The sequence below is a fragment of the Choloepus didactylus genome, chromosome 2 (genome assembly GCF_015220235.1).
Source record: "Choloepus didactylus isolate mChoDid1 chromosome 2, mChoDid1.pri, whole genome shotgun sequence".
Lineage (NCBI taxonomy): Eukaryota > Metazoa > Chordata > Mammalia > Pilosa > Megalonychidae > Choloepus > Choloepus didactylus.
The window spans coordinates 229,379,094-229,397,494 of record NC_051308.1 but is presented as its reverse complement, the minus strand read 5'-3'; the positions used below and the strand labels follow the sequence as shown (position 1 = coordinate 229,397,494).

Sequence of the window (18,401 nt, the reverse complement as noted above, 5' to 3'; positions counted from 1 at the left end):
TATGTTAGGCCATTTCATCTTTTCTATTTTATCCTATTAAGTAAATAAGGCTCTATTCTTTAGAAACCACCCGTCCTAGAAATTTCTCTCCCTTTACTTAATTTTGAGCAGTTTCCACTCACCTGTTGTGGTGACTTGGGAGCTATGGAACCAAGAAAAGCATGTTCTTAAACTTAAACCGTTCCTGTAAGTGTGAGCCCATTGTAAACAAGATCTCTTCAAGATGTTACTTCAGTTAAGTTGTGACCCAAATGAATCACGTTAGGCTTTAATCTGGATTACTGGAGTCCTTTATAAGCAGAGTCAAAGAGAGAAAGCCCACAAAGGGAGCGGCCAGAAACTGGAAGTTAATGGGACCTGGAAAAGAAGCCAGGAGAGGCCACCATGTGCACTGTCATGTGACAGAAAAGCCAAGGACCAAGGATCACCAGCAGCCAGCACCGGAATACCAGTCTTCTCAGAGAAAGCAACACTCTGATAACACCTTGATTTTGGACTTCTCCTAACCTCAAAACTGTGAGCCAGTAAATTCCTATTGTTTAAGCCAATCCATTACATGATATTTGATTTAGCAGTCAAGAAACTAAAACACTTATTTTTAAGTTAAGTGAGCTTTTCTTCTAAAGTGTCTAATATTCTATCAAGCAGGTAAAATGAATTTTTCATTCAGACAACAAATTTTAAGTTTTAAAAGTTCTATTTGGGAGAACCTAAGATGGCGGCTACGTGAGACAGGGCAAAAAAACACCTCCACAAAAAATACTAGATAAAAACCAGAAAGTGACACAGAATACCGGTTTCAGCAATGCACCAGCTGGACGAGGTCTGCTAGTACCACAGGGGCTGTATACTTGGTGAAACCAAGAGTCTGCATTCTAAAACGAGTGAGTAAACTGGATGGAAGACCCACAGCCACACTGCAGCGTGGGGAAGCCAGGGGTTGGCGTTTGGAGACTGGCTGTTTTTTTTTTTAAAAAAAAAAAAAGGGAAAAACCCAGGAGCGGCTGCAGTTGTGACAGTGGGAACCACGCAGTAAAACACAGCAGGAGAGGGCTGAGCCGGCCTCTCAGTGTCTGGCCTGGAGGATAGCCCGCTGCAGATACCCTCAGGGCCAGGGGAGTGGACAGGAGAGTCGGAAGCAGAAAGAAACCCCGTGGCTTGCAGCTAGCTCCCCAGAGGGCTGGATAAACTCCTGCCTGGGGCCATGCCCACAGCCCAGAGCCCCACCAGTTGTCCCAGAGCTGGGAAGGAGGAACTGTGTGTGTGTGGGGGGGGGAGGGGGGCGTTGAGACGCCCCATTCAGCCATCTTTGCATCAGGCTGAGAGCACCCCTGCACGGCCCAGCGGCCTGGGGCTTCCCTTGAGGGACGGTGTGCACTGGTGACGTAGCACAGTATTCCCTCAGCAGAGGTCCTGGAAGACCACAGCTGAGAAAGGGGGCCCGCTCAGAAAACCCAGGGACACTACAACAAGTCCGGTGGTTTGTGGGTCAGCTAGAGAGAGGGTCTGGGGCTGAAATGAAATGAAGGCTTAGACTCTTGCGGCAGCCTTGAATCTCCAGGAGCCTGGGGGATTTGAATATTAAAGCTGCCCTTCCTCCCTGGCCACCCGGACACACGCCCCACATTCAGGGTGGACGGCTCCAGCAACACACCCAAACTGAGTTCTCCAACTGAATCCCACAAGAATCATTTCCCCACACACCGCGGGGACAAGGTTGAGGAGAACTGACTTGAGGGGTATAGGTGACACACAGATGCCATCTGCTGGTTAATTAGATGAAGCGTACGCCACCAACTTGTGTTTCTGAAAACTTAGATTGGTTTCTTTTTTTACAACTTGAAAGAACCCTATCAAGCAAAGCGAATGCCAAGAGGCCAAAAACAACAGAAAATCTTAATGCATATGACAAAACCAGATGATATGGAGAAGCCAATTCCAAGCACCCAAATCAAAATATCAAAAGAGACACAGTACTTGGCACAATTAATCAAAGAACTACAATCGAGGAACGAAAACATGGCAAAGGATTTAAAGGACATCAAGAAGACCATGGCCCACGATATGAGCGACATAAAGAAGACCCTAGAAGAGCATAAAGAAGACACTGCAAGAATAAATAAAAAAATAGCAGATCTTATGGAAATAAAAAAAACTGTTGGCCAAATTAAAAAGACTCTGGATACTCACAATACAAGATTAGAGGAAGCTGAACAACGTCTCAGCGTCCTAGAAATCCACAGAACAGAAAATGAAAGAACAAAGGAAAGAATGGAGAAAAAAAATTGAAAAAATCAAAATGGATCTCAGGGATATGATAGATAAAATAAAATGTCCAAACTTAAGATTCATTGGTGTCCCAGAAGGGGAAGAGAAGGGTAAAGGTCTAGAAAGAGTATTCAAAGAAATTGTTGGGGAAAACTTCCCAAACCTTCTACACAATATAAATACACAAAGCCCAGCGAACTCCAAATAGAATAAATCCAAATAAACCCACTCTGAGACATATTCTGATCAGACTCTCAAGTACTGAAGAGAAGGAGCAAGTTCTGAAAGCAGCAAGAGAAAACCAATTCACCACATACAAGGGAAACAACATGAGACTAAGTTGTGACTACTCAGCGGCCACCATGAAGGCAAGAAGGCAGTGGCATGACATATTTAAAATTCTCAGAGAGAAAAATTTCCAACTAAGAATACTTTATCCAGCAAAACTCTCCTTCAAATTTGAAGGAGAGCTTAAATTTATCACAGACAAATGCTGAGAGATTTTGCCAATAAAAGACCTGCCCTACTTCAGATACTAAAGGGAGCCCTAGAGACAGAGAAACAAAGAAAGGAGAAAGATATAGAGAATTTTAACAGACATATATAGAACCTCACATCCCAAATCACCAGGACATTCATTTTTCTCTAGTGATCATAGATCTTTCTCCAGAAGGGACCATAGTCTGGGACATAAAACAAGCCTCAATAAATTAAAAAAAAAAAGAAAATTGAATATATTCAAAGCACATTCTCTGACCACAATGGAATACAAATGGAAGTCAATAATTTTTTAATTGTAACTCCACTATTTACTTCCTACATGAAGTAAAACACACAAACTCTAAGGACAAATCAGTGGTTTTGAACTCAATGTAAAATATGTAATTTTAGACAACTATATAAAGGTGGCGGAATGGAGGAGTATAGGAACATAGTTTATGTGTCCTATTGAAGTTAAGTTGGTATCAAAGAGAAACAAGACTGTTATGGATTTAAGAGGTTAATTTTAAGCCCCACAGTAAACACAAAGAAATTATCAGAGAATATAACCATAGAGATGAAAAGTAGAGTATGGGTTAAGAGAAATGGGGGAAGGGGCAATGGGGAGTTAAGAAATGAGTGCAGGGTTGCTGTTTGAGGTGAAGGGAAATTTCTAATAATGGATGGCGGTAAAGAGCATTACAACATTCCAAATGTGATTAATCCCTCTAATGGAATGTTAGGGAGGGGGTGGAATTGGAAGATTTAGGCTGTATATATGTTTCCACAATAGAAAAAAAGAATAAAAAGGACAGTCTAAATAGATGACAATTGAATGCCAAGGATGCACCTGGATGGGATAGGAGGATGGAAGACAGGAGGCTTAAAGGGACACAGTTGAGACATAAGGAAAAGGAAATATAGAATGTAAGCTTTGTATCGTTGTTGAATCTCTTGTACTTCTGAGCTGCACTTAATGGGATTGCATAAAAGAATGTTCTTTTTCATGGGAAGTGTATATGTGAATTATAGAGTTTGTTCAAGGATGTGTGCAACTAGCTCTCATATGTTCAGAAGACAGAGCAATAGATGATGGATGATAGGGAGGGAGGGAGGGAAGGAGGGAAAGAAATAGCAATGTGACAGCATGTTAAAGTTGGTGGACTGGGGTATTGGGGGAGGGGGGGTCAGGGTATGCTGGAGTTCTGTGTATGGGGTTTGCATTGTTTTTGCAACTGTTCCTATAACTTGGAATTTATTTTTTAAAAAAAAAAAGTTCTATTTGGTTTTCCCCCCATAATTTCCATTTACCTCTTTACTATGTCCCCAGGTTCCCTAATTCCATCATTTCTGTCATTTCTGAGTCTTTTTCTAGGATTGATTCGTCTCCTGGTTATGTGTCATGTTTTCCTTCTCGTATCATTTTTATTTTTAATTGGATGCTAGGAATTTTGAATGTTATATCATTGAGTATCTGGATGGTCTTGTCTTCCTTAAAGAATATTGAATTTTATTCTGGCAAACATTAGTTAATTTACTTGTAGATCAGTTGGATCGTTACAAGGCTTGTTTTTAAGCTTTGTTAGGTTGGGTCTTTTCAATAGGATTAGTTAATCACACTTGTAGAACATAATTTTTTTCAAAATCTCTACTGGAATCCTCCAAATGTTCAGTGAAGTATATCCACTCTGTGGGAGCTAAGGTAATTAACCGTTTGGTTCATAGCTCCCGACAGGTGTTCTTTAACAGACCTCTTGTGGGGTCTCACCTTATATATCCACAGCTTAGTATTCAGCTAGAACTCAAAGGAACCACTACAGATATTTCTGAAGCTCTTTCTGTACTGCTTCCTCTTTTTTTCTGTACTACCCCACAGATTCCAGCTGCCTCACCCTACATGACTGATCTCTTGTCTTTTCAGCTCAGTGATCAATCCTACTATGCTTCACTTGGGGCTTCCCTTCTTGCACCAAAATCCAGAAAGTACCTTCATCAGAAAGCCAGAAGAATTATAGAACAATGCTTATTCCCCTTCTGTCAGATTACAATCCTGGGTCTGTTTTCTTAGCCAATGTCTTAAACAACTATTTCACATATTTTTCCAGTTTCTAGTTATTTATGGCTTATGGTTTACAGCTATGGGTTAGTTTACTATCAGTTACACAATCATGGTCAGAAGTGGAAGTCCCAGTGACTTTATCTGCAAGTCTTTCAATTTAGTAGAGTCAATTATTAGGCTGATATTCTATCCACTGCACTAAACAGGCACGTAAAAATTTTGGAACTGAACTGTAAAAGAAGATGGGCGCTTTTAATGGTGATCAAGAAAAACCTAATTTGGAGTAATTAGCAGAATCTTAAATAATATTAACAATGGATCTTTAAAAAATGGATTATTAATGGTAGGTAATAGAAAAGGGGATTTATTTTACCAGTCAAGCCTAACAAAATGTTGGTAACATAATTTCTTGTACATATCACTTACCAAGGTACTTATGGAATGAACTACTAATAGAGAGAAAAGACTTCATAGAAAGAACAGATTTAGATAGCTTGAGAACTTCTGATTTCTCACAAAGAATAGAAAAATAAGGTTTATCAACTGATGAAAGAAAGGAAATCAGAGTTAGCCCTTCCTGTTATTTAATTACTAGCAGACTGGAATGTGAGAAAAAGGAACAGTAAATAAATACATGCACTGAGACACAAACTAGGTTTTTTAGTTTGGTAAGAAAATGATAAAATATTTTCATTTTCATAACAATCATCCTATATATTATATATGTTAAATATATGTTCATACTTAAATGATTTCTTGCTTTAAATATAACTAACATAAACTCTTCACTATTCATTAACAGAATTTCATTATTACCATGCATTTACAAACCAACATGTATGTTGTTCTTCATTGAGTGTTGAGTCAATGAAATTCATGATTCTTAGTTCTATAAAGACAGTTATCTTTCTTTATAACTGTTGGCAAAACACTTTCAAGAACACTTTATCATGGGATCACTTATAAAACAAAAAGTACTATATTGAGTTTTTTTCTCTCTTTCCTCCACCTGTCTGCAAACAGCCCCACCCAATTAATCTAGACAGGCATATATTTCCATGCGTGTGATTAAACTCAGGAGAATATTCTACATGTCTATGATACTTACCCTCTCTGCTGGCCTTTCCCCCATAGTCCTGTCTGCCCACTTTCCCCACAGGTCTCTGCATCACCTAGGTGAAATACAAATTTCTGCAGGAAATATTATAAGCACTTTAAATAATCAACTGTACCATTTTGTGATACTCTTTAGCACTTACACATTCTATGTTCCACCCCTAAATTTACTGGATCACGCTAATTTCTGTAGCTGAATTGAAGTAGCAATTTTCAGAACCACTAATCATAAAAATCTATAAAATCTGCAAGTCAAAGCCAGGGTAAAAATAGATTGGCAGCAGTGAAGTAAGTCTCCCTTCCAAATCTAGGGGAATTAACTGAAGTATAAATTTCAAAACAGGTAAACTTCCAAGGAAAACAATGAGAGAGGTTTTTCAAGACCTATTAAAGTTGTAAAGAGAGAAATCAAGAAAAGAGTCGTCCACAAAGAAGGAGGAGGAGGAGAAAGAGGAGGAGGAGGAGGAGAAAGTTCTTTAAATAAATAAGAAACAAAATACTAAGCCTTTTCCCTCTGACAAAATTTAGATGAAAATGAACAATCCCCCCACTCCATCCCCCCACCCCACACTCCAAAAAAACTGAGCTGGCATCACTGCATCAAAGACAACATAAAATATGCTTGAGAAATCACAGACTGGTTCTTATAAAATCTTTTAGTTTTTTAAACAGTGTTGTATTAATGCAGGCTTTATTTTTTAACTTTCACTCTTTAATTATATTTACCTATTTCAAATACAGTTTCTGAAAGAACCTAAAACTTGATGTTTAGGGTAAGGAAAGTCTGAATAATAATTGCACTTAACTATCATTCTTGCAGCAAAACTTAAAAACCAACCTCAGAAAGTCTGAAAGAAACTCACTGGGATTTTTTTCCAGCTAGGTGCAAGGAATAGCTACTCAAACAAGCATATAAAAATTACTTTAGGCACTTTTCAAAATAAATCACAAGACTATATAAAAGGTAAAACTCACTTAATAGAAAAACATTTGGTTCAAGTCTTTTACTTCATAAATATAGTTCCACATGTTTTTTTTAATAAAAACAAAAAAATGACAAAGGAGCAGAAATTCTCTAATCAATATCACCAAATTAAAATAAGTCACAACAATTAGAGGAAAGATTAACCAAAGCATGTTAGTTTATGTTAGATGAAAGCACATATATAGATGATCTGTATATTTTATAAATCTTTTTAACTGACTTTTATATTAATAACATCTGTAAAGACATGCTCATTTGTAAAGTGTTTGATGGTAATAAATATTTATTGAAGAAATTTTCAGCAAGATTCAAATCTTTAAGTACGTACATTACCAAGAGATGCAAAAAAAAAAAAAGAAAGACTTGGCAACACCAAGACCAACTCAGTGCAGTCAGTACTGCAGGTATCCAAGCCAATATCAAATTCCCATGCACCACAAATGCAGCTTCCAAATGCCACTTGCCTCGAAGACTGAATGCCTTAGATGGGCACAGTGAGTTCCACGTGTGCAGAGAGGGGAGATTAAAAAAACAATCAAAAAAAAATTTTTTTTAAGTGATTTCAGTACTCATCTGTTTCAATAATGAAACGTGAAGAAACTTTGAAAATTTGCTCTACTTTAGCCTGGTTAGCAAGGTTGCTCGTCAGAGTTGCCAAACTCGGAATTTATTTCTTCATGAAAGAAAAAATTTCACACACAAAAATAAAAACTTGCATTTAGTGAATAAAATCATTCATCTCAATAAAGAAAAAGCCGGTCGAGAGGCGGGGCAAGATGGCGGAGTGGTGAGCAGAATTTCGTCTCTCCCCTAGAGCAGCTGGCAATTACCCAAGAACTATATAAAACAGTGTTTTCGGGGTCTCCAGTAACCAGTCACACATTGGACACAAGTTTGGAATTGGAGGAAAAGCTGAGATCGCAGCGAACATTGTAAGTTTCCCGGACCAGGGGTCTGGCGCCCCTCCCCACCCAGATCTCATAGACTGTCTTGCTGTCGGCTCCCTGAAAGGGGGGAAAAAAAAAAAACCAAAAAACAGCAATCTGCTGAGGGCAAGGAGGGAGGCTCAAACCAGCCTCAACTGCAGAATTAATTAACAAATTAATTAACTAACTTTGGGAGCTGGGGTGCTAAAGAAGGGCTGGGCTCCAAGAAGTGGGGGCACGTAAAAGTGGGCACCCATTCCCAGACTCCAAAAAGCCATTTTTTTTTCCTTTACATTTTGTCCCTTCTGGCTTCTCGCTGATCTCTTATCTTTTTGCATTTCAATAGCCCCCGGCAGGGGTGGAACTGAAGGGGTTGGAGAGCAATTATCAGACAATAGCCCAAAGCATATCTTTAAATGCTCTATTCTGACACTGACAAAACTTCCAGGCTGGGGAAAAACGTTTAAAAGATACTCCTTTTTTTTCCTTTTTTCTTTTCTTGATTTCTTTTCTACTTTTTTTTTTTTTTTTTTTTTTTTTAATCTAAAAGTGATATATGTGGTTATTTTCTATCGGAAAGCCCAGGTTGAGGGACTAGGCTGGGCTTGAGGGGAGACAGAGTACCTACAGTGTCTTTGAATTCCATATTCACTACTGAAGGCCTCCACCCCCATCTTTAATTGGCAACTCAGGCTGACCAAGGAATCTACCTGGAGAGGCCCCAAAGAGGAGAGAGGAGAAGGGAATAGTGCCCCTGAGAGACAACTGGAATTCTGAGGATTGGGAGAGTGGAGGGAGGCCCAGCTCAACTAGCAGTCCTCCTTCTGGGAATTCAGACCCCAGGGGCTGGAATTCAGATTCCAGCTTCAGTCAGCCAAGCCCCTGACAGGATCAGAGTCACCAGGAGAACTAAAGGCTCCATACCTCCTTACACTGGTGGGGGAGCGGCGGGCTGGCCAGCGCCACCTGCTGGACAGGAGTGGAAAAGCACCAATTCTAAAGGCCTCATAGGAGGGTCTCATTCTCAGGAAAACTCCATACCCTCCCAATGAGACCTGGGCCTCACTAGACCGGGAAAATCTGACTAGGGTCGACCATATCTGAGGAGACCCACTCACAAAAAGGTTACATAGAGGCAGAGCAAGAAACAGAAAAAACAAGAGGGGAAAAATTCCAATCAACTAAATAGAACCTAAGTTAGAGGTCTAGAATAAGTTGAACTGAATAACAGAGGCCAGAAAACAAAGCCAACCAACAAGAAAACCACTAAATAAAAGACAGAAAACAAGCTCCAAAATAAACTAATCAAGAGAATCAGATGCCTAGACAACTTAAGATAACAAGCCATACCAGGAAACACGAAAACATGGACCAGCCAAAGGAACAAACTAATAGCTCAGCTGAGACACAGGAGTGGAGGCAACTAATGCTAAATAAATTTAATGAAATGAAGGAAGATATAGCAAAAGAGCTGAAGGATATAAAGAAGACACTGGCTGACCATAAAGAAGAATTCATAAACTTAAAAAAACAAATGGCAGAACTCATGGGAATGAAGGCCACAATGGAGGATATGAAAAACACAATGGAGGGACACAACAGTAGATTTGAACAGGCAGAAGAAAGGATCAGTGAACTGGAAGACAGGTCATTAGAATTCATACACACAAAAGAACAGATGGTGAAAAAAATGGAAAAATATAAGCAGGGTCTTAGGGAGCTGAGTGACAACATGAAACGCACAAATATACGTGTTATGGGTATCCCAGAAGGAGAAGAGAGGGGAAAAGGGGCAGAAAGAGTAATAGAAGACATATTCACTGAAAATTTCCCAACTCTTATAAAAGACAGAAAATTAGAGATTCAAGAAGTACAACGTACCCCAAATAGAATAGATCCCAATAGACCTACTCCAAGACACTTACTGGTCAGATTGTCCAATGTCAAAGACAAAGAGAGGATTCTGAAAGCAGCAAGAGAAAAGCAATCCATCACGTACAAGGGAAAGTCAATAAGACTATGTACAGATTTCTCTGCAGAAACCATGGAGGCAAGAAGACAGTGGCATGATATATTTAAGATACTGAAAGAGAAAAACTGCCAACCAAGAATTCTATATCCAGCAAAACTTTCCTTCAAAAATGAGGGAGAGATTAAAACATTTTCAGACAAACAGACACTGAGAGAGTTTGTGAATAAGAGACCGGCACTACAAGAAATACTAAAGGGAATGCTACAGGCTGATAGGAAAAGACAGTAGAGAGAGAGTTGGAGAAGAGTGCAGAAATGAAGATTATCAGGAAAGGTAAAAGGAGAGGAAAAAATAAGATATGACATATAAATTCCAAAAAACAAAATGGTAGTAGAAAGTACTGCCCTTACAGTAATAACACTAAATGTAAATGGATTAAACTCCCCAATAAAAAGACACAGACTGGCAGAATGGATTAAAAAACAGGACCCATCTATATGCTGTCTACAATAAAGAAAAAGCCACTTACAAAGGCTGAAACTGCCAATTAACAACTGTAAGGCAACAGGAGAATTTTTACTTAATGAAACAAGACCCCTGGAATGAAAATGAAGTCTGGAAGTTGGATAAAGCAAAAAAGACTACAAGGACCATGAATCATTTGAAACTCATCCTTACTAATGATGAAAATTGTACTACTAAAATAAATATCATGACCAATCATGGTTTCCCAGTGAAGAAATCCTTTGCTTAGCATTTCTAGAGACAATAAAGAATCTAGGAGCACCATCTCAGTCCACTATATAAAAAGACCAAGTTTCTTTCTCAGCAAAATAGAGCAACCACATAAAATTTCCAGGAGTGGTAGGCAGAAAACACATACCACAGCACTTTGGCACTATTCTGAGTATGTCTTCACACTGATTGCTTGAACATCACTCTTAAAACTTAGTCGTCTAGGTAATAACATGGAGAAAAAGACGAAAATACCTAGATGTTGAACCTGGTATCCAGTGCCAGTTAGGTTTGTTTGTTTTGCAATTGAGCTCAATTCTGTGAAAATTAACTGAGTTAAAGTAAACCTGTGACACCAATTAAGCAATAAAAAAGCAGAAAACACTTTTGTTTTTCACTAAACTTGCCAAGCTATTCAAAATAATTCTAATAACAAATATCTGTTATTTTTTTAAACATTGGTGCAGGATTTAAAAGAATGCAAAGTTTGTCTAATTTTAAATCTAAAATAAAGAATCCAAAAAGTTTTCATAATAACAACCTGACTACTTTGAGGCCTGTTTCCAAAACCCATGGGCATCTTAAAGAGAAAGCAGATCTTATCAGGTACAAATACAAACCTCTCATTTGCAAGAGGAAAACTGGGCATTAATACGAACCTCTACAAGGTCCAATTTTGAAATAGAACTGGAAAGGTTGGAACTCTAACTTACACTGCACTTCTGAACTTACTTTGAAATCTGCCAAAAGATACTTTAAAATTCCAAATTCTTTACTTTTCTCAGAGTAAGGACATTCCAAGTTTGGCAACTATTCAAGTACAACCATTTCAGAACCAAAAAGAAACTGCACTTGCACCTACAAAATGACTGTCACCAATTCAACAATGTTTGAAAAGTCAAGTTAACTAAGAATCTCTAATATTAATGTCTTGACTTTGATTAAATAAAACATACAGGAGGAAAAGGAGTTTAGAAAGAATTACAAGTCATGTAAACAAGAAAAATGGACAGAAAACCTTAAAATTTAGAAGCAAAAAAAGCAGGTGAAAAGATGTCACTAATGACAGAAAGAAGAGGTTGGGAGAAAATTTTCTACACTTTCCCTCTTTTATATTACAAAGCTATGAAATTCACTTTTCTTTAACTTAGCTGCTTTCACTTGGATTCTAATAGATTCATTTACGGTCAAATACTGAGTCATAGACAGACACAGGTGGCTACTGTGGACAAAAAGATCTGATTCACAGAAGAAGGGGGGACAAGTCACATCAAAAAGGATATGTAGCTAAAGAATAATTTCTTTAATCTTATCTTCAGTTGATATGAATCTAATAGTTTGGGGCACAAGAACAAACCACACGAATGTTAGGAGGAAATGACAAAGCCAAGTATCTACTTTTATCCTAATATCAAGGACAGGCAAAGACTTGGAAGACACACATAACTCTTGGGGAGAGTTTCTGAGTTTCACAGTAATACCAGAAAGGTAGCTAAATCAGAAGGGTCAAGAGGCAAGGGTATACATACACACACACACACACACACACACACACACACACACACACACACACTGAGGAGAACTAAGTCTGACAGGCATGAAAATACAAAGTGCCAGTTAGTAGGAGCATTAGGGTGCCCTATACTGAGGCAAAGTTTTACAGAATTTTTATAACAACCCTCTTAACATCATGTAACCAGAAACCGTCAAAAGCAGAACTAGAACCTAGGTCTGTGACTCCAAGTCCATAATCATTTTCCCTCTATTTCAATGGCTCTACTTTCCATTATGAATCATGAACTGTGTTAACTATTAAATCTAAGGAAAGTGAGTTTATCACAAAACTCCCCATTTTTTTCAGGTATGCTAATTTAGAAAAACATCAACATACCAAAAGATACTGAGATTGTCAGAAGACAGATGAATCCATGTAAGCCTCCCTGTTTCTGAAAAGTCAGGGGGAAAAAGGGCAGTGAATCAGCTGTGATGTACTAGGTTGATCCATCAGATTAGGAAAAATGGTAGCAAAACCGACCACAAAGGAAAGCAAGATAGTATTTGATGACCCTTCTCCCTATTATTCACATATTCTGATTTCTAAAGGCACTTGATAAAATGGCACACAGAAAGGCTTTCGTGAGTTCAACAATTAAGGCCACTGACTGCAATCCTTTCTTAAATGCAAACTATATCTTTTAGGAACCCGAAGTAGTATGGGCCAACTAGTTGGATAGAATCATAACTTGAAGCAGTAAGAAGTTGAAATGTAAAATCTTCCCTTATATTCACTTATTGGTTTCTTGACTTTCAGGTCTAAATTCACACTATGACTATGAAAATGGATCTGGTCCCTTTAAATATTTGTCCACTGCAAGCTGGCACAACGTTAAACTTCGTCAGCAGTGGGCACTGGAGAGGTATTGCAGGAGGAAAGGATTTTTTTGCTTCATGTTTCCTATGGGCTTGGGTAGCAGCCTCCACCTGTAGCACAGGTAGCTTCTCCAGCATCAGCTCCCCTAGTGCACATAGCTTCTTCAGGGCCAGGCTACTGCTGCAGTGCACAACAGCAGCAGCACCCACTGCCAGCAACTACTCATGCCACCCCCTCAGATAGTTTTGCAGGAGAGTACCTCTACTGAGACAGCTCCTTGTGAACAGCTTTCCCCCAGGACCCTAGAGGATGGATTTCTGGCACATTCCACAGGGTGACTTTCCAGCAAATTGTGCCAGAATAGCACCATGGCAACATCTCCACCATTCAGTGAGACATGCCATGCCCTCTCCAACACAGTCTGTCTATCAGCCTGGTGCTGGGGGAGCAGGCTCTCACCTCACATGAACTACCACATAAAAAGAGACACAAGGCTTAGTAGGCCTTTTTGAATTTTGAAGTCAACATATATGAAGTTTGAATGTGCTAACTCAACCCACCTACAGAGTCACCTGTCAGGTTTCCAATTTTGAGTGGGAACAGAATAAGAAAAGGCTATATAATAAGTTTAAGCTACAATGCAAGCTGCTCTACCCCTTGGAACTTATGATCCAGCATATCCAATGTTACTTGAAGTGCCTGTGCTAAATAAGGATGCTGTAAGGAGTCTCTGGCAAGCACCAACAGGAGAATCACAGCGCAGACCTCCAGGGTTTTGAAGCAAGTGTGTGCCTTCTTCTATGATAACTGTCCTTCTGAAAAACAGCTTCTGGCTTGCTGCTGGGCCTTGGGAGAATCTGAAAACCTCACCATGGGTCAACAGGTGGCCATGAAGACTGAGCTTCCTATATGGAACTGGCTGTCAAAAGGTTGGGTGTACTAGGGAAGAGATGTCTATTTGGTACAGGATCTAAATTTTCTAAACAGTACAACTTTGCAGTCGGTTTGTTCAAACACAATTGCATGGAACTTTCAATAGGAAATGAGATACAGTAGGTTAGTATAGGCTGGAGTGAAATAGTGACACATCCCAGAGTAATTTGGGCAGATGATAAAAAATATATTTACAGCTCCCCCCACCAGCCCCGAGGATCTGGGGGAAGGTGTGGAAGTGTTAGACTTCCTCACCTGGACTGGTGTTGATGTTGCCACAAACACTGGGACTGGTGGTTTGATGTGCTCAGCCCTCGAGCATGGGACTTGCCCTTATGAAGCTCGTTACTGCAAAGGAGAAGCCAAACTTGCATATAATTGTGCCTAAGAGTCTCCCCCTGAGTACCTCTTTGTTGCTCAGATGTGGCCCTCTCTCTCTCTAACTGAGCCACCTCAACAGGTGAACTCGCTGCCCTCCTCCCTACGTGGGACCTGACTCCCAGGGGTGTAAATCTCCCTGGCAATGCAGAATATGATTCCCGGGGGTGAATCTGGACCCTGCATCGTGGGACTGAGAGTATCTTCTTGACCAAAAGGGGGATGCAAAATAAGACGAAATAGTTCCAGTGGCTGAGAGATTTCAAATGGAGTCGAGAGGTCACTCTGGTGGATATTCTTATGCACTATATAGATAACACCTCTTAGGTTTCAGTGTATTGGAATAGCTAGAAGTAAATACCTGAAACTACCAAACTCCAACCCAGCAGTCTGGACTCCTGAAGACAATTATATAATAATGTAGATTACAAGGGGTAACAGTGTGATTGTGAAGACCTTGTGGATCATACCCCCTTTATCTAGTGTATGGATGAGTGGAGGAATGGGCATAAAAACTAACGGACAAATGGGGTGGGATGGGGGGATGGTTGGGTGTTCTTTTTTCACTTTTATTTTTTATTCTTGTTCTGATTCTTTCTGATGTAAGGAAAATGTTCGGAGACAGACTGTGATGACCCCATAACTATGTGATCATACTGTGGACAGTTGATTGTATACCATGGATGAATGTATTTCAATAAAACTGAATTAAAAAAAAAAAAAAAAGTTTGGGTGTACACAGCAGCAATCTATCACCAAATGGAAATCATAAAAGATACCAAGCTCAGGCAGGTCTGAAAAGCACAACTTGAATGAGCAGGTGGCAGATTCCTTAACACTGACTCCTTTTGCATAGCCTCCTCTCTCTCTAAATCCATGCCTAAAACCTCCTGGGTGTACCTTACAACCAGTTGAATGAGGAAGAAAAAACTCAAGGCTGGTTTACAAATAGGTCTGGAGAACACCCAGGTACCACCTGAAAGTGGACAGCTGCAGTATTATAGACTCCCTCATGGGTGACTCTGAATGATAGTAGAGAAGTAAAATCATCCCAATGGACAGAAAATTGAGCAGTATGTTTGCCACTATGCCAGGAGCGAGAAATGGCCAGAAAAATGGGAAGAAACGCTAATTCATGGGCAGGTGCTAATGATTTATAGCTGAAATCTGAGGACTTGGAAATGGGGAAAAGGTAAGTATATGGACCTTTCAGAATGGAGGCAGAATGTGAATAAATTAATATCCCACGTGGATGATGCCAATTTAGTGGTCTGAGCCCTCAATCTGAGGGCTTTCCCTTGTGAGGCCAGTCGCTGAAATGGAGAAGCTAAGCCTACTTACAATTGTGTCTAGGGGTCCACTCCACCCCCACCCCCCACCCAACACCCCACCCCAAGAACCTCTTTGTTGCTCAGATGTGGACCCCTCTATCTCTAAGCCCACTTGGCAGATGAACTCAATACCTTCCCCCCAATGTGGGACAAGACACCCAGGGGTGTAAATCCCCCTGGCAAAGCAGGAAATGACTCCTGGAGATGAGCCTGGACCCAGCACTGTGGGACTGAGAGGATCTTCTTGACCAAAAGGGGGAAGAGAGATGAAACAAAATTAGGTTCCCGTGACTAATATATGTCAAATGGAGTCGAGAGGTCACTCTGGAGGGTATTCTTATGCACTATATAGATATCACTTTTTAGTTTTTAGAGTGTTGGAACGGCTAGAGGGAAATACCTGAAGCTGTTGAACTGCAACCCAGTGACCTCGATTCTTGAAGACAACTGTATAACTATGTAGCTTGCACAGTGCGACTGTGTGATTGTGAAAATCTTCTGGCTCACACTCCTGTTATTTACCCAGTGTATGGACAGATGAGTGGAAAAATGAGGACAAAAATTAGATGAAGAATAGGGGGGATGGACAGGATGGAAAGATTTAGGTGTTCCTTTTTGCTTTTATTTTTATTTTGGAGTAAGGAAAAGGTTCAAAAATTGATTCTGGTGATGAATACACAAATGCATGATGGTGCTGTGAATAAATGATTGTACACCGTGGATGACTGTAGGGTGTGTGACTGTATCTCAATTAAATTGTATTTAAAAAAGTAAATGAACAATGGGGGGAGGAGAGGAGTGGGATATTTTGGATGTTCTTTTTTTATTTTAATCTTTATTTTATTTTTTGGATAATGAAAATGTTCAAAGTTTTATTGTGATGATAAATGCACAACTATATGACAATACTGTGAACAACTGTACACTTTGAATGACTGTATGTTATATGATTATATCTCAATAAAATTGCATTAAAAAAGAAACTCATTTCATAGCAAAGAAAGTACAGTAATGAGCTCATGCCCATGGAATTAACTTGTATTACCACACCCAACCATCCTGGAATCACCTGGCCTAACTTAAAAGTTGGAATGGTTTGCTGAAGACTGAATTACAGCACCAGTTGTGTTCTGCTTTACAGAGGCTCTGTTTTATAGGATGAAGTATATGTTGTGAATCGAAGACAATTATATGGTACTGTCACCTCCAGAGTCAGAATACATGGGTCTGAATAGTAAAGGGTAAAAAGTAGGACTGTTTCCTCTCACTATTACACCTAAAAACTTGAAGAAACACCTAATAACCTGTAGAATTTTTGATATCCATTCCAGTAACTATAACATCTGCAGGTTTGGAGATTTTAGTCATGTAGCTGTTATATACCCCAGAACAGGCCATGCTCTTTTAATCCATTCTTGTGGGTGCAGACCTATTACAAGTGGGACATTCTGATTCTGTTATTTCAACTGAGTTGTGACCCACCCAATTCAAGGTAGGTCTTAATCCTTTACTGGAGTACTTTATGACAGGATAAAAAGAAGAAAAGGCCAAGAGAGCTCAGAGAAACACCCAGACAAGCTTAGTGGAAAGCCTCCAGAGGAGGCTAAAAGCAACAAAACCCAGGAAAGAAGGAGCAGTATAAGGCAGCCACGTGCCTCGTTATCTAATAGAAGAACCCCGGATGCCAATGGACCTTCTACTCAGAAGGTATCGTCCTACTGATGCCTTAATTTGGACATTTTCATGACCTTAGAACTGTAAATTTGTAAACTAATAAATCCCCATTGTAAAAGCCAACTCATTTCTGGTATGTTGCATTCCGGCAGCCTTAGCAAACCAAAACAGCCCCCAAGGGCAGAATGGTTCTATGAAGATACATAATAATGGTTCCACTAAATTGGAAGATGAGAAAACCACTGACATTTTAGGCTCCTTATGCCACTGATGCAATAGGTCTTGTTTTGTTTTGTTTTCTTTTCTTTTTTTAAAAGGAGATTAACCTACTGACCAGAATAAGTGATCTAAATTGCCAAAGGGAAATCATGTTGCTGATACACACAGTGGAGATAGGGAGGAATGTCTAGAATTCAGTGAATTCTCTGCCATACCTTTTAATTCTACCATGCCCAAGAGAAAAGTTAATGCAAAACTACAATAATCAATAAAGGGCAAGACAATTGAGGACTCATACTCATTGGGAATGAATATTTGGGTCACTCCACAAAGGAAAGAAACCCAAGGAGCAGAAGTTCATGGCTGAGGGCTGGGGAACTATGGAACAATTAGTGGAAGAAGGAAGCCATAAATATTAATTATGGCCTTTTGACCAATTACCAAAATGAGAACAATAGTAGCATTGCACATTTTCTATTTGCTCTTTATATGTATCTGTTTATTTGTATATGCTAATCATTTTCTCTCTCCTCAGTTTTATTTTATGTGCAATAAAATAATTTATATAAAAATTGTTGGAAATTAACCTTACAATTTACTCTTTAGGTAACAGAATATACAATGGGACTGAATTTGAAGAGCAATTAATGTAACAAACAATGGCTATGCTGCTTCAAACTTGGCATCTGTACGGGTTTGCTAAAGCTGTCATTATGCAAGATACCAGAAACAGATTGGCTTTTATAAAGGGGATTTATTAGGTTACAAATTTATAGTTCTAAGGCCATAAGTGTCCAAACTAAAGCCATCAACAAGAGAATCCCTTCACTGAAGAAAGGCCTATGGTGCCCAGAACCCTGTCAGCTGGGAAGGCACGTAGCTGGTGTCTGCCTAGTCCTTTGCTCCTTGGTTCTGGTTTCAAAATGGCTTTCTCCAAAAGTCTCTGGGCTTCTG

General features: G+C 39.5%; 1 protein-coding gene across 21 annotated transcripts in view; it reads right to left on the bottom strand.

Moving 5' to 3' along the window:
- EIF4G3 (eukaryotic translation initiation factor 4 gamma 3) overlaps positions 1-18,401 on the bottom strand; it is a 443,721-nt gene that overhangs the window by 287,886 nt on the left and 137,434 nt on the right. For 4 of the 21 annotated variants that reach the window (XM_037828277.1, XM_037828279.1, XM_037828280.1 and 1 more), the window contains exon 3: positions 5,916-5,979. The exons of 16 other annotated variants lie outside the window; for them this stretch is intronic. In XM_037828277.1, coding sequence (XP_037684205.1) covers positions 5,916-5,939 — 24 coding nt within the window. In that variant the 5' untranslated portion in view covers positions 5,940-5,979. Of the gene's footprint in view, positions 1-5,915; positions 5,999-18,401 lie in introns of all 21 variants that reach the window. One more of the 21 variants, XM_037828278.1, reaches the window with a different exon arrangement.